We start from the raw sequence: 14708 nt of genomic DNA on the forward strand, positions 1-14708 counted from the left end.
CCCACACACTTGCGGTGATCTCCCTCCCCCACGACTGCCCTCCACCCCCACTCACAGTCAGGGCCGGCTCTAGGGTTTTTGCCGCCCCCAACAAAAAAAAAAAAAAAAAAAAACCAACCTCCGAGAGCGCAACTCCCGAAGCAAAAAAACCCAAAACCTACCCGGAATGCCGCCCCCGGAATTGGGCCACCCCAAGCACATGCTTGGTTTGCTGGTGCCTAGAGCCAGCCCTACTCACAGTCATCCCCTACCATGCCTCCCCGCCCTGCACTCAGCGACCTCCCGTCCCCACGATTGCCCAAGCTGCCCCTGCACTCCCAGTGATCTGCCTACATGCTCACAGAGATTCCCTCCCGCATGGGGAACTCCCCGCGACCCCTGCTCCCCCTTCCCCGCAACCCCCTTTCCCCTCGGGGCGTTACCCCCACCATGCCTCCCTCCCCACACTCACGCTGATCTCCCCACACGACCCCTGCTCATAGGGTTCCCCTACCGCAACCTCTCCCTGAATTCACGGGGATCGCTCTTGCAGGACATCCCCTCCCTGACCGAATGGGTCATGACACCCCGCTGTCACCGACACCCTGCCCCCCGGTCTGAGACTGCTCATTCCAATGAGAGCCCGACAGGACTCCTCTGTGCCCTCGCCATGTTCTCCCGGGCAGGGGAGAAACCCACCTGGAACGGTAACCTGATGTCAGGTTTAAACTCTACCCACCCCTCGCCAGCTCTGAAACAAAGACGCACTGAACGGAGCTCTCTCCCTTTGGTGGGACCCAGCGGCCAGCAGTTGGGTTTTAACGTGACCCTTCGCAGCGGGAAGACGCCGCACAGAGCGGATTCCCGCCCCAGCTCCAGGGAGGTCACATGTCTAGAACGAGTCCTGGGTTTCGACCAGCCCAAGATGACACTTGGCCCCTACCAACGGAGCAAATCCCCCGCACTAATGTGTGCAGCAGAGCTCAGCCAGCCGGAGCACAATGCGTGTGAGTGTCAAACCTCTGAGCTGCTAGTCCTGTGCTGCCCTGAGGGGCTGGGGGCTGGCAGATCTCCCACAGGGGGGTGGCTTGGCAAGAAACAGGCATTTCTTCCGCCACAAATAAGTCCTCCACATTCTGCTGCCTGAGAGAGTGGGAACTGACTGGATCCTCGTTGCTCATTTTCAGGCTCTCTAATGTTTGAGGTTTTAAAAAAGGGGCAGCCTTTGGAGATGCCAGTGTTTTGGGGTGTGGGCAGAGCCCCACTGTCACTCACCTGCTTCAATTTGCAAATTTCCCACTTTTTAATTAACACGCAGGCCCTGCTGGTCACATGTGCTGAATACCCAGTTCAAGGGAGCGAGCGGTGGTCACGCAGCACCTCAGAAAGCCACCCCCCCCAGCTTGAACCTGGTCCACAGGGGGACAGCCAGGCTCTGGCAGATCTCCGGAGGCCTGTCAATGCAGGGCTCCCCTCTGTAGGTGCTAGGTGTGTGTGGGGGGGTGCATGTTATACCTGGATGGGGTATGGCATGCGTCCATTGGAGCCTACACCAGCAGGGTGGCAGAGAACACAGACCCTGCTGGCAGCTAACCACGTACCTCAGTGATCTCAGTCCTCTGCCCAGCCATGTCGTACACATCACCTGCAGGTTACAAACACAGAGCGAGGTCACACACACACACTGCAGCTGAGAGCGTGAGGCTGAGCGTGCACATTCCTTGGGAGTGGGAAGCTAGGCCAGGAAGGAGACTTTGCTGTCTAATATGAAAGGCACAACAGAGCAAGCTCTCTCTGTCCCTGCCCAGAGCACGAGTCCACAACGTGGGGGCAATAAGCAGCCGCCCACTTGTTCCTACCCCTGGAAGTGATGGCAATCGTGAACACTGAAAAACTGCTGGAAATGCCCGAGGCCAAGAGTGGATTCTTCTGCGTTGTAGGAAGAGGGGTGAACCACTTCGCCACTTTCTCGGCAGGTGTCAAAGGCTTCCCTGGCGGAGTTTGGGTTAGCTTTACTGCTCTTCCAGAGGGAGGGGTATACTGATATAACTGCCACCCGCCTTCATGCAGCCTGCTGATTTGATCAAACAGCTTCTCCATTAACCTACCTGCAATGTGACCCGGGGATTAAAGGGCACATGAAAAGACCAAGCAACTGACAAGCTCATAAAGGGGACAGGAACCTGGATGAAAACCAGCTGGCTCAAACTGAACCCAGCAAGCACCGAGGAAGCCAGCTGGCAGAGGGAAATGCTTTCAGGAAATGATTGACACCACCTTTCCAAGGGCCTCTCCCCTCTGGCATTGGAAACAGGGCACAGCTCTGGGGTCATACTAGACATGCAAAGCCCCTCCTTCCCCTCTCCAGATAGCAATACTGCTCCATCCATTCCTCGTGGACAGGCACCTGGCCACAGTGGTTCATGAATTCATCACCTTCAGCACGCACTGCTGCAACTCATTCTATCCAGATAAGCTCACCGGGAAGCTACAGGTGGTGCACAGCACAATGACCTCTCTCTTAAATGGTACACGCTGGAGAGAGCATATTACAGATGTGACGCACCCCTGCACTGGAGCCCCAATCCCTGCCGCAGCCCCTTCACGGCTCTGGAACTCACAAAGTATTAATGGAATAGGCCAACACTCAGAAGCCGCCCCGCCTTCTGAGATCTGCACCACAGCTGCGATCCTCTGGAGAGCACCTCTAGAGGAGCCCAGATGTCACCTCAAAGAGCTGAGGGCAGTCTTCTCAACAGCTGACCCACGCCTCCAGAGCACGCTTCCAAGGAACAGCCCTAACCCTAATATCTCCAGGTCATAATCCAGCACTCATCCTTTCTACCATGGTTTTCCTCAAAGACCCAGAACAGAAGATGCCCCAGTAGCATGATCCAAGGAAGAAGCCCACCATTAACTAAACAGTAGGAGAGAGACTTGAGTGTCCATCTTCTGGACAGTTCCCACTGGTTTCTAGAATGTGCATGCAATGTCTTCCTACTGTGGTGGGTTGGTGGACAGTAAATAGAGAGAGGATGGGCAGATGATGGAAAGAGAGAATAACGCTCAGGCTTTGATTAATATAGTGTTAAAGTGGATTAATGACAGGTTTCAGAGTTGCATCCGAAGAAGTGGGCTGTAGTCCACGAAAGCTTATGCTCTAATAAATTTGTTAGTCTCTAAGGTGCCACAAGTACTCCTGTTCTTTTTAAAGTGTATTAAGTAATTTTCATACGGTACAATCTATTAAAGTAATTTCCCCCACTTCCTACAAGACCTTTTCTTCTGGATATCTTATGGTATCCCATTTCTGTGACCCAAAAAGAGAGAAGAGATCTGGCAGAAGGTCTAGGGAGGAAGATCAGAGATGTTCGTACCATAGGATTTCCCATTAATGGAGCACTTGTTGAAAGCCATGATGTTCTGAGTGAGAGTTCCTGTTTTGTCCGAGAAGATGTACTTGATTTGTCCCAGCTCTTCATTGAGGGTGGTGGTGCGGGCCTGGGCTGGCGTATCATTCAGCGGGTAATACATTTTACGGTCCCAGTCAATGTAGAAGCTGTTGCCCAGGCGTATAATCTCTACACTGGGGACAAGGGAAAGAGAAGATGATGGAAAATTCATTAGGTTAGGGAATAGGATCTTCTCTCTTCAGCTTTAGGGCCAGCAGCTGCAGTTAGGACAGGAATCCAAGCATCGTGGTGGGCTGGTGTATCCATCAGACCAATCTGAGATGGCTGCAGGTCACATGCATTTTAAAGCTGCTATGACAAGCAGCATGAAAACAGCTGCTAAACCAAAGTCCAGGTTCCTTCTGGGTTTTTAGTACCTTTTTAGAATAGATTTCAAAAGCTTCACAGTCACACGCACTTCAGAGAGACTGAGATAGTGCTGCTTTCTCCTAACCTATGACCAGTCTAGACGGGTGCTCGACGCTGTCTGTGTAAGCCAGGCACGGGGCCCAGGTGGCTGAAAGTACGCCTGGCAAAAATACCCCCTGGGTGTGGGGCAAGAGGCAGCCAGCCCTCCCCAAACTGGGCAGTACTGACAGGGGAGAGGGTGTGGTTGAGTTAGTCCTTCCCGGGAGCAGGCTTTGCACTCCAGTGACAGAAACCCAGAGGGAGGGTGTGGTGTGAATGGTGCCCAGAGGTGAATCCCACCCCAGGACTCCGAAGGCCCCATTAACCCTGCTGTGATTAACCAGCAGCACTGCACTCTGGGACCTGAAGCCTGTGTAGGCCACAGCTCCAAACTGAAGGGGAACGCAGCTGCATTGATCTGCTTCATTTTCTGCACATTAGGGTGCAGCGTTCAGGTTGAATGGGTTTAATGGGGTTCTCAGCTGGGCAAAGCTAGGATGCCCCACAAATTAGCATGCAGCATGCAGGAGAGCCAGTAATGGTGGCCTTTCTGAAGAAGCTTGAACAAGGCAATCTGACCTTCAGACAAGTGAGCCCTTGAGTGATTTAATGTAATCAGAGAGATTTATTCGTAAGTCAGCAACTTGAATTTCCATTTCACTGTCACTGTGAACTACTGGACGGGAACAGAATGAATTCTGTGCATGCTCTAAACAGCTCCAGAATGTAACTTCCAACCTCCTAATCCAGAGTGCCACTATTCACCCTCCCTAAGAGCCGTACTGAAAAACCAGCCGCCATCATTCAGCCCTGTGCTTAGTGCTTTGACAGAATAATCCCTCCCCACACCACCTCGAGGAATGTTATGCTAAATATTGAGAGGCAAATCCTGGTCCCACTGTAATAAATCGCAAAACTCTGAGAAGTGAGATGTAAACGGTAATAAATGAACACCTCTCCTTTGTCTCACTCTAGCAGCTCCTATCTGAGGAGCTCAACTTGCTTCCCAGATGCGCCTCGCCCACCCATTCACCAACCATGTTTGGGCTTTTAGGGGGTAAGCTCTCCAGGGCAGCGACTGTCATTTACTCTGTGTTTGCACCATGCCTAGCACAATGGATTCCCCAGAGTCCTCCAAATGCTGTTGGAATACCAGTGGTACTAAGATCGTTACTTACGCTTCAAAGCCACTGCTGTGAACTACGCATTATCCCTAGCTTCGCTTTCAGACGGTGAAAATGTGGCACCCCAGGTAACCAGCAGCCGAGCTGGCCACAGAACCCAGGACTTCTATGCCTATTCCTGTCTTCTAAGCACAAGCCCATCCTAGGTGGGGGCTCTCTTGGAAGGACACACTTAGATGTCTGGGATCCCTGCTTAATCACCGATGGCCTTTGCTCCAGGTTTGCATAACTCGCACACTGCAGACGGCAGAACTCCGAGAGACACAATCTCGGGGGCTCCTCCTGGGGCAGCCAGCTCTGCCCCAGCCTCCATGCAGGGCTGCGGCAGAATCCCACCCACCGAAGGGACATCTCTATGGTTTAGAGTTATTCTAATGACTCCGTTTCAGTCTCAAAGAACTAACATGGTGATTTTGGGGAGAGGCGGAAAGGGCTTGACACAAGCACAGAAGGAACGCGTGGTGAAGTCCGTGCTCTTACAGAGGGCACTAATCAATACAGACCCGTGGTGGGACCCAGTGGCCAACAGGTATCCTCACTAGATGGCAGCCGTATGCAGAGTTGATTTTGCTGAGAGCGCTCAGCTCTGTCATGCACTCATACAACCGGAAAGCACTGCTCTCTGCTAAGGTGAATGTTAAAAAACTCTTTCAAGCAGGAACTGTAACACAAAGGGCAGTCACATACCTGACGTAGAGTGAAATCGGCACCACGGTGTTCAAAATGATCACGTAAGACCAGAACATGAGGAACCCAGAGTAGGGAGCTGAGGTTACGCCATCTGCCCAGGGCAGGTAGACTTGGAAGTAATAGCCCTTGTCGTGTTCCCAGATGCCGTTTCCAATGGCTAGGATGAAACACATCAGGGCTAAAAACGCAAAAATCTGCAACAAGAAGATATGCATTTCAGAAAACAGAGTGTCTTGTGTTCAGTGTGTATGGGCCGTGCCCTGATTACATGGTACAGTAGGAATCAGAGACACAGCGGGGAAAGATCTGCTGGTATTAAGTTACCTGGTCTAACTCCTGGCCAATGCAGGACTGACCATTTATTTCCCAGCTCGGTCATAGACTTTCTGGTTGCCCACAGGAAAGTCACTTAATCCTTCTATGCCTAAATTACCCCATCTGTGAATTGGAAATAACACTTCCCTATCTCAGAGGGGTGCTGAGAAGAGCTCTGATCCTATGGGGATGGACACCATATAAGAATCTAGTTAGAGAACCTCCAGGCTGCCTGATCCAAAGACGCTCATAAGAACGGCCAGACTGGGCCAGACCAAAGGTCCATCTAGCCGCAGTAGCCTGTCTTCTGACAGTGGCCAATGCCAGGTGCCCAAGAGGGAATGAACAGAACAGATAATCTTCAAGTGATCCATCCCCCGTCGGCCATTCACAACATCCTCTAGCAAAGAGTTCCACAGGTTGACTGTGCGTTTTGTGAAGAAATACTTCCTTTTGTTTGTTTTAAACCTGCCGCCTATTAAATTTCATTTGGTGACCCCTAGTTCTTCTGTTATGATGACCAAATAATACTTCCTTATTTATTTCTCCACACTAGTCATGCTTTTATAGACCTCTATCACATCCCCCCTTAGACGTCTCTTTTCCAAGCTGAAAAGTCCCAGTCTTATTAATCTCTCCTCATACGGAAGCTGTTCCACACTCCTGATAATTTTTGTTGCCCTTTTCTGAACCTTTTCCAATTCCAATATATATTTTCTTTTGAGATGGGGCGACCACATCTGCACACAGTATTCAAGATGTGGGTGTACCATGGATTTATATAGAGGCAATGTGATATTTTCTGTCTTATTATCTCTCCCTTTCTTAATGATGCCCAACATCCTGTTCACTTTTTTGACTGCCGCTGCACACTGAGTAGATGTTTTCAGAGAACTCTCCACAATGACTCCAAGATCTTTCTTGAGAGGTAACAGCTAATTTAGCCCCCATCATTTAGTTGCGATTATGTTTTCCGATGTGCAATATTTTGCATTTATCAACATTGAATTTCATCTGCCATTTTGTTGCCCTGTCACCCAGTTTTGTGAGATCTATTTGTAGCGCTTCGCAGTCTGCCTGGGACTCAACTATCTTAAGTAGTTTTGTATCATCTGCAAATTTTTCCACCTCACTGTTTACCCCTTTTTCCAGATCATTTATCTTTTCTCTCACTGCCCTTCACACCTCCTGATACAGCCCCACAGAGACCAAACGCTGCAGAGCACATGGGATTATCTTTGATGTACTGCAGTTCATCATGGAAAACACGGGTGACTCATTAATAGACTTTGTGGAGGCATTACAAGTGCTAAGGGACAGAAAGCAGCTAAACTTCCTAATATTACAGGTGCACTCATCTGATGGGTACAATTGCTACTTTGCCTCTGACACGATTGTCACCAATGTCCACATCCTCTGTACTTTAGATGTGTGTGCAATACACATGCTTAGGCAAGAGGTCACTAAATGCTTATTTACTTGGCCTCCCCGGTCTGTCTCTGTCCACCTGTTGTCTTATACTTAGATTGTAAGCTCCATCTTTTTGCTCTGTTTGTACAGCACCTAGCACATTGGGGGTCCTGGTCCCTGACTAGGCTCTGAGATGCTACAGGAATACAAATAACAACAGTGCTCAGTTTTCTTTGAGGGGAGTGAGCTGTTAGCAGAACATCAGTGCTAAGGTTTTTTCCTGCTCGGAGAGACGGAAAGAGGGGAATAATGCGGTAGGCTTAGTCACCGCTAACCAGCATGAACCACGCTGTATGGCATGCTGTGTTATTGCTGCAGCACATGGAAAACTAGGAAGTGTACAAACACAGGCCCAGCCAGCAAACACTTGCTCCCTAGAGCCGTGCTTCCCTCCGACCTCGGGGTAGGAGAGTGGATGCCTGCTAGTCAATTCCTTGCAAGCGCGGGCCCAAGCTGTTCCTTAGGCAGGCTGATTTCCACGGGCTAACATTTAATGTCAGACTGTGACCTCCAGCCATCTCCGTGGGTCCTGCCCCCATCTTGGAAGCAAAAAGAGAAGGCCTGGGTAGCCAGCAGTGACAGCTCTATTTATCAGAGTGTTCTTTTCCGGAGTGTGCTAAGCACTGCCTCCCCTCTGCGGCACAAACACAGGCCTTGCATCAAGGGGACTTCCTTCTGCGGGACGGTGTGTCCTAGCCACAGAACAGTCGCTTCTTTCGGCGCTCGCTAGGGAGTGAGGTCTTGCTCCTAGCCCGATTTCAACAGACAGCCTGCCGCAGATTCCCACAGAAGCAACCTTTCTAAACATGGAGAAAGGCAGGGGTTCAGTCTGGAGAGAGGGTTATTTCTGCCTGACCTACGTGAGAGGCAAAGGGACTGCATGTAAACTGGACAGCATTTCAAGGCCGTTTAAAAATTAATCCTGGCCGAGGAGACCAACAGACAATTAAGCACAAACGAGCTTTTCCTGTGTTTACATTGTGCAAGCTTCATTTCACCTGAAGTGAGATATTTTTAGCTCTGTTTTTATTTAGGAAATGATGGCTTTTTGCATTCTTTTGGCTCAGTACGTTGACAGTGCAACACACTGCCTCTGGTCACAATCCTGCCCGTTCACCTTTCGGATCCTCTTGGAAGAAAGGAGGCCCTGACCACGTTCCCTTTCGAGCATGAAGGACCTGATTACTGGAGCAAAACTATCTGAGAGCAGGTGTGGGAAGGACCGAGCAAGTACTCGGTGTCTCATGAATGCCTAAGACCAGCAGACACCTGGCCCCATCAGCCAGGGAGAACACAAACAGAGGAGATGCATTCAGCTGCAACTTGCTCAGTTCTCCAAAAACAGCAAGGAGCTAAACTACGCTTGTCTGCACTAACCCTAAAGTGGAGCAGAGAGCTGAGTGGCTCTGAACATGGAAAGAAAGCTCTGTATGTGTGACACATGTAAATTCTGGGAGATGAGTGGTTAACTCTGAGCAAGGGCCAGATCCCGAGGTCCTCGGTGTCTGTCATCAACTCCACCTTTTTCCCTTTCCCCCTTCCTGTGAGGTCCCCAGGTGCTCTGTCCTGGACCCTCTCCTCTTTTCCATCTAACGTCAGGAGGAGGAGACATCCCCTGCTGGCATGGGTTCGCTCACCCCACATGGCGCTTCTCCCACAGTTCCTCTGACCCTGCGTCTCGGACGGCCTGCTGCCACCGCTAACTCACCACAGCCCAGGAGTGAACTCTCGCCTCTCTGTCCTCTCCCCTTTCTCCATTACCCCGATAACTCCTCCATTCCTGCCATTGCTCACCCCCGCCCCCAATTCTGGGGTCATCTTTAACTCCTTCCTTCTCCCCTCGCATCCAGGCCATGGCCAAATCCTGCTGCTTCTGCCACCTCCTCTTTTTACAAACCACTCATCCGCCCCCCGAACTACTATCCACATGCTGTCAGCTCCCCTCTCCTCTAATGACAGCGCCTCCTCTTAGGCCTTTGTGAAACTCCGCCCAGAGTCACTCCAGTCCCTGCAGAATGATTCCTGTCATCCTGCTGCCTGGCACACTGACCTCGCCGCTTCACTGCTTCTCACTGCCAATGGCAGTATCGCCCCTGCCCATGCCTCTTTCTGTGTCCCCAGCCCCACGCTGCCAATGACACAGCCTTGATCCTCCTCTCCTCCCGTCCTTCCACACACGGCTCTGCACCTTCTACCACGCCTGGAACAACCTCCCAAACAGTAACGGTGGGAAATCCCTCACGCCCTACGCCTGCCGTGGGACTTGTGGATAGCAGCACATTCACACTTCAGAAACAGCTGACCAGACCTGGAACTACCAGGCTGGGGGCCTGTCATTGCCCTGGTCCTTTGGCTGGAACGTTGCATGTCTCCCCTTGTGCTTCATTTAGTTTCTTTTTTCTCAGATTGCAGACAAAGCTGCCCTACGTCTGTACAGTACCAAGCACGCTGCAGGGTCTACTGTATTCTAATTAATCCCCCCTCTTCTTCTCATTGAAGCCGATGGCTAAATAAGGACTGAGCAAAGACCCCAGGATTGGACCCTGGTGAACAGGAAGAAAGAAGCCCCAGAAGAACAGGTTCCAGAATGGAGCCCTTGGAAGCCACAGGCAGCCTGATCCCTAGACGCTGTCCTACTGAAACAAAATGAGTCTGTGGAAAAACAGAAGGGCAAAGGCATATAGCTACTGAGGTAGTTACAAGGCAATGCGAGTATCCAACAGATTCAACAAGACGTGCTGATCTCCTGTGTCAAAGGTGGCCAAGAGACACTGCAACAGCACAGAAACGCGACCCCCCTCGGCCGCCATCACTACTGACTCCCTGGGGGCCGACCCCAGCACTGTGCTTGAGACAAGCGGGAGTTGAGCAGATCCTCACACATGGCAGTGCGAGCACCCAGCTCCCTACAGGGTCCAGGCATTCACAGAATTCCCATGGCAGCCACGGCTCCATGACATGAGGGGGAAATCACCCCAGACAGAGCGGGGTTCACTGTGTGAGAATCACTGGAATTCGGATATCTGTGACGAGTCAAGGGTCAGACTCACAGACCCCTCCATGTCCTGAGCCCTGGAGGCTCTGAGCAACACAAAACTGAGAAGGAAAATGACCTCAGGGTGCCGGGCCAGGTTCTCAGCAGGTGCAAATCAGGGTAACACCAAGACAGTCGGTGGAGCTCCACCCGCGAGCGATCTGCTCCCCCGTGTTTGCGATGGAGCCAGTGTTTGCTGCAGTGGTCACTTTATTTTACAAAGGAGAAAATTGTTGGCAAAGGTGCATCACCTAACGCCCCAGCTGGTCTGGCTGGCGGGTTTAAACCGAAGTTCAAATACCAAATAAGCGGCTGGCCAGTCAGAGTACTGCCATGATGTGTGAAGGGGAATGTGTGCTGGCGTGGTCACATCCCCCTGCGGCCGGAGCTGATTTAATGGACAAGTGTTCCCTTTTGTGGGTGTTGCACTGGCTCGGGGGAAGCCAGTCTAACCTCGGTTGTTTTGTTATGATTTCAGTCTCGTAACATTAAACTACTGACAGTCTCCATGTCAATGAAGGCGTGCTCTGAAACACAGGGACAGAAGCTGCCATTAAAAGCGAAATATCTGGGCTAAGCTAAATTCTCTTTTCCTTGAGCACACTCCTGAGCTGTTCTTCAAGCAACATGGGATAAGGCACTGGCTAGTGTGTGTGTGAGCACATCTCCCCGTAGGGACAGGGCCCAGCCGCTACGACAGGCGGCTAGACCGCAGCAGCCACTGAAAGGAGCTATGCTTTAAGCTCCAGGCAGAGGCCCTTGGGACCGAATCCCCAGGACTGATCCCTGCTGAGGACGGTGGCATCCACGTGTGAGCAGCTGCAGTTTGTTACAATTGTCAAGAAGTTTCAATCGGCAGCATTTTAATTAGCGGAGAGTCGGAGACTGTCTCCTTGGAGTGTAAATATCTGCTTAGTGCTTTTAAATTACCACTTGCTAAAACCCCCAGGCTCTGGTTATGAATGAGCGCGTAATATTTTCCTCTAATGCAGGAGCGCCAGTTTAGCGGCCAGCAGAGAGCACCGTGTAATTATCGAATGCTGTGCAGATAGACATTACTGCAGAGATCAAGGAAGCCTGAAAGTGAGAAGGAAAAAATCAATGTTTATTTAAACGGAAAACCACAAAAGATATTTGGGAAAATGTTACTCGCAGGCTTCCAAGTGGCTATCACGAACAATGGAGAAAAAGAGCACAGCAAATGAAAGCCATGAAGAGAGGTCCTGGACTCTATCCGTTTAATGGCCTAGCTCTGCAGGGTGGGAGTTCTGAAACGGGCTGCAGAAATCCATATGCTAATGTACTTTTCTAGCATTCTTCTTTTTCTCATTAGTCCCTTTTGATGTCCCCTCATTTGTCAGGAAAGAGGGTGGAGCACTCTGAAATGATGAACATGTCTGAAGGAGTGAAGACAAATTAATCAGACTTACCACTAACACGAGGACATTCATTAGCCGATCAATGCTGGTCCGTTTAAAGGTTGTTTTCCCACAGTTCTGCATTAATTTGGTGTCTGGCCCTAGTAGATCAAACACAGCCATGATTTTTAAGAACATGGATCAATTCTAGAGCTGCTTCCCTTCGAGACGCCAAAGCACTTTACAAACATACATTAACCCTCACAACCCTCCTGTGAGGCAGGGTCACATTGGTATCCCTGTGTTACAGATGGAGAAACTGAGGCACAGAGCAGTAACGTGACTTGCCTGAAGTCATAGAGTCAGAAACAGACACCAGAACTCCTGACTCCCGCTCCCTGCTCTCTCTTGCAGCCAGTGCACCCTCCCTTGTGACTTTAATTTATTTTATGGAGAATAATGGCTACTATATCAGCAGTGACATGCATTGTCACATATGTTTCCAGTGCTACAGAAATAATCCAAATCTCACCTCTATTACAATGTAAATTCCCCCCACACACACACTAATACCAGAGGCAATTCTGACACTCTGGTCCAAGGGTGTAACCTGGAGCATGGTGTTTCTCTAAGCTAATCAGATTGGTTTGGAGTTGGGACCTGCTCGGTACATGCTTGGAGAGATAAAGTGATTGAGTTCCACTAGCTCACTGTGCCCCCAACAGGGTCAGTATTTGAGGACTCTTTGCCTAGGTGGATGGGCTGAGATTTTTCCCATGTTATTTGCAGAGCCCAGCTCCAGGGGAAGACAAGCTGCTCTTTAGGTCAAAGAACCCCATCAAGGTGTGTTGAGATTTTGCAACCTAGGGTTCACTAGTCCTCTCTTTTGTGGACTGGTCTAGAAAACTTCCCGTTAAAATCCCTCTCACAGTGAGTTTGACACATTCTTAGCTTGGGGCTAAGAGGAAGGTTCAACATTCCACTTGTGTTCTCGTATCCAGTGGAAACCAAGCTTCCAAAGGGGACAACAATGGTTCTCCTCTGCCCACTGGGAATTACATGCCCCCCGCCCCGTGACAGTTTTTTCACACTGCACCTCTGTGTATTCCACCTACCAGCATAAATAACAAGCCCAAAACACCATTCTGTGTTCCTAATAGTGCAGCCCCTCAGCAGCATCTTCTCATTGTCCAGGGCAAATTTCTCCCCGTGGAGAGTAAGAGTCCCCGTGAACTTATCCAGTTTGTTATTCGGTGCCTCACATTTGACTTCACCTGTAAATAGAGATCGGACAATGAAAACCTTCCTGGGACTCGCCCCCCACTGGGCAGCACCCACAACAGTCTCAGTTATGCCCTGGACAGTGACTATGTCAGGACCTTAGCTGTCCACCCGTATCACCTTCTGCTGGACACTGCAAGCACTGCTCCGCATGGAGACTGCTCCTACCCGGCCTTCCCACGGCAATCCAACTGTCTGCCTTGCATTACTTTCATATTTAGGTTTTTCCTTTGCCATTGAACACAGGATGGTGCCCTGCCCTTTGAGGCCATGTTACGTCCCTAGCGGAGAAGTTCCACCAGCCCTCTCTCTCACCTGGCAGAACCCAACGGAGATGCCCTTCTCCTTGCCAACCCCACAGCCACAAACTGGCCTGCCCCAGCACCCAGCACAGCATTGGTAGAGGCCTTCAACAAATCCTGATGGACAGATGACCTGATGGACACTTCACAGCATGAAATAATCCCCAAGGAGCCTGCGAATAAGCTGCAAGCAGCAGAGTGCACTGGGGGCCAGTGCAACAGCTACATGCTGAGAACGCACATACATGCAGACAACAACGTCGAGCAGAATCTCACACAGAAGCAACCCTGACCTGGCAAGCGTGGGCTGCACCACTGCCTCCTGCAGCAGCCTTGCTAGGGAGTTGAAGGCCCACACTAGGCCAGACTTCCAAACTACGTCACAAGAGCAGCCATCACTGATGGAACAGACGAGGGACCACAGAGGAGATGATAGTGCAAACAATCAACGTACCTGATCAGGTTTCTTTAGAGGTACTGTAACTCTGCTCATTACAGCACTGGACTGATGCAGTCTACACCACTTGGGAAGCCCCACTGACAGTGTGACTACATACTGGCACCCAAAGAAATGAAGCAGGAAAGGGCTCATAAGATAAGCAAGGAGAGCATCTGTGAAAAGGCAGAAGAATTGCGGGTGCAAAGGAATAAGCATGCTTCTAGATAAGCCTTCTCCCCTCCCGCCCCCAAAGTACCAGAGTGACGGCTCCTTAACCCGCTTTAGAGACAGTCTCTTCGCATGCAGCGGAGGCTGGGAGCACTGTGTGCAGGTGGGAGCGCTTTATCGAGGACTTTGTAGCCCAAAGGACCATGGCCATAATAGGGGCTAGAAGGCGGGGAGTTTTCAGAGAAAGTGCATGTGTGTAACAATTCCTGAAGCTCTAGCATGGTTGCAGAGGACTCTCCATACGGGGGAGAAGAGCTATTTTAAGAACTTGACTCCTGTGAGTTCATGGTTTCTTCACCCTGCCCTAAACACAGTCCCCTCAAGTTGTAGCAGGCCTTTCACGGGGTATGATTTAATTAACAAACCAAGCTCAAACACACACAATCCTGCTGAAGTCCTCTCTGCAAGCTTCATTATTCCCAGAGTTCCCTCCCAAGGACTGCTCAGCCCACACTCTCGATCCCCCTTTCTCTCTCAGGCAAGGAAGCCGGCCCTGCCTCCCTTGTATCTGGGGAGGGTAATGAGCCACTTGACACGGTGAGTCAAAACCACGGGTAGCCCTTTCCCA

At 50.7% G+C, this 14708-nt stretch overlaps 1 protein-coding gene across 3 annotated transcripts in view; it reads right to left on the bottom strand.

The window, feature by feature from the left end:
* LOC117878866 (phospholipid-transporting ATPase ID-like) overlaps positions 1 to 14708 on the bottom strand; it is a 121313-nt gene that overhangs the window by 40493 nt on the left and 66112 nt on the right. For 2 of the 3 annotated variants that reach the window (XM_034773493.1, XM_034773492.1), the window contains exons 10-14: positions 13006 to 13164; positions 11963 to 12051; positions 5711 to 5907; positions 3357 to 3565; positions 1581 to 1624 (exon numbers count right to left, since the gene is read on the bottom strand). In XM_034773493.1, the coding sequence (XP_034629384.1) occupies positions 1581 to 1624; positions 3357 to 3565; positions 5711 to 5907; positions 11963 to 12051; positions 13006 to 13164 (698 nt within the window). Of the gene's footprint in view, positions 1 to 1580; positions 1625 to 3356; positions 3566 to 5710; positions 5908 to 11962; positions 12052 to 13005; positions 13165 to 14708 lie in introns of those variants that run through there. The other variant, XM_034773494.1, reaches the window with a different exon arrangement.

The sequence above is a fragment of the Trachemys scripta genome, chromosome 6, assembly GCF_013100865.1.
Source record: "Trachemys scripta elegans isolate TJP31775 chromosome 6, CAS_Tse_1.0, whole genome shotgun sequence".
In the NCBI taxonomy this organism is placed as follows: Eukaryota; Metazoa; Chordata; order Testudines; family Emydidae; genus Trachemys; species Trachemys scripta.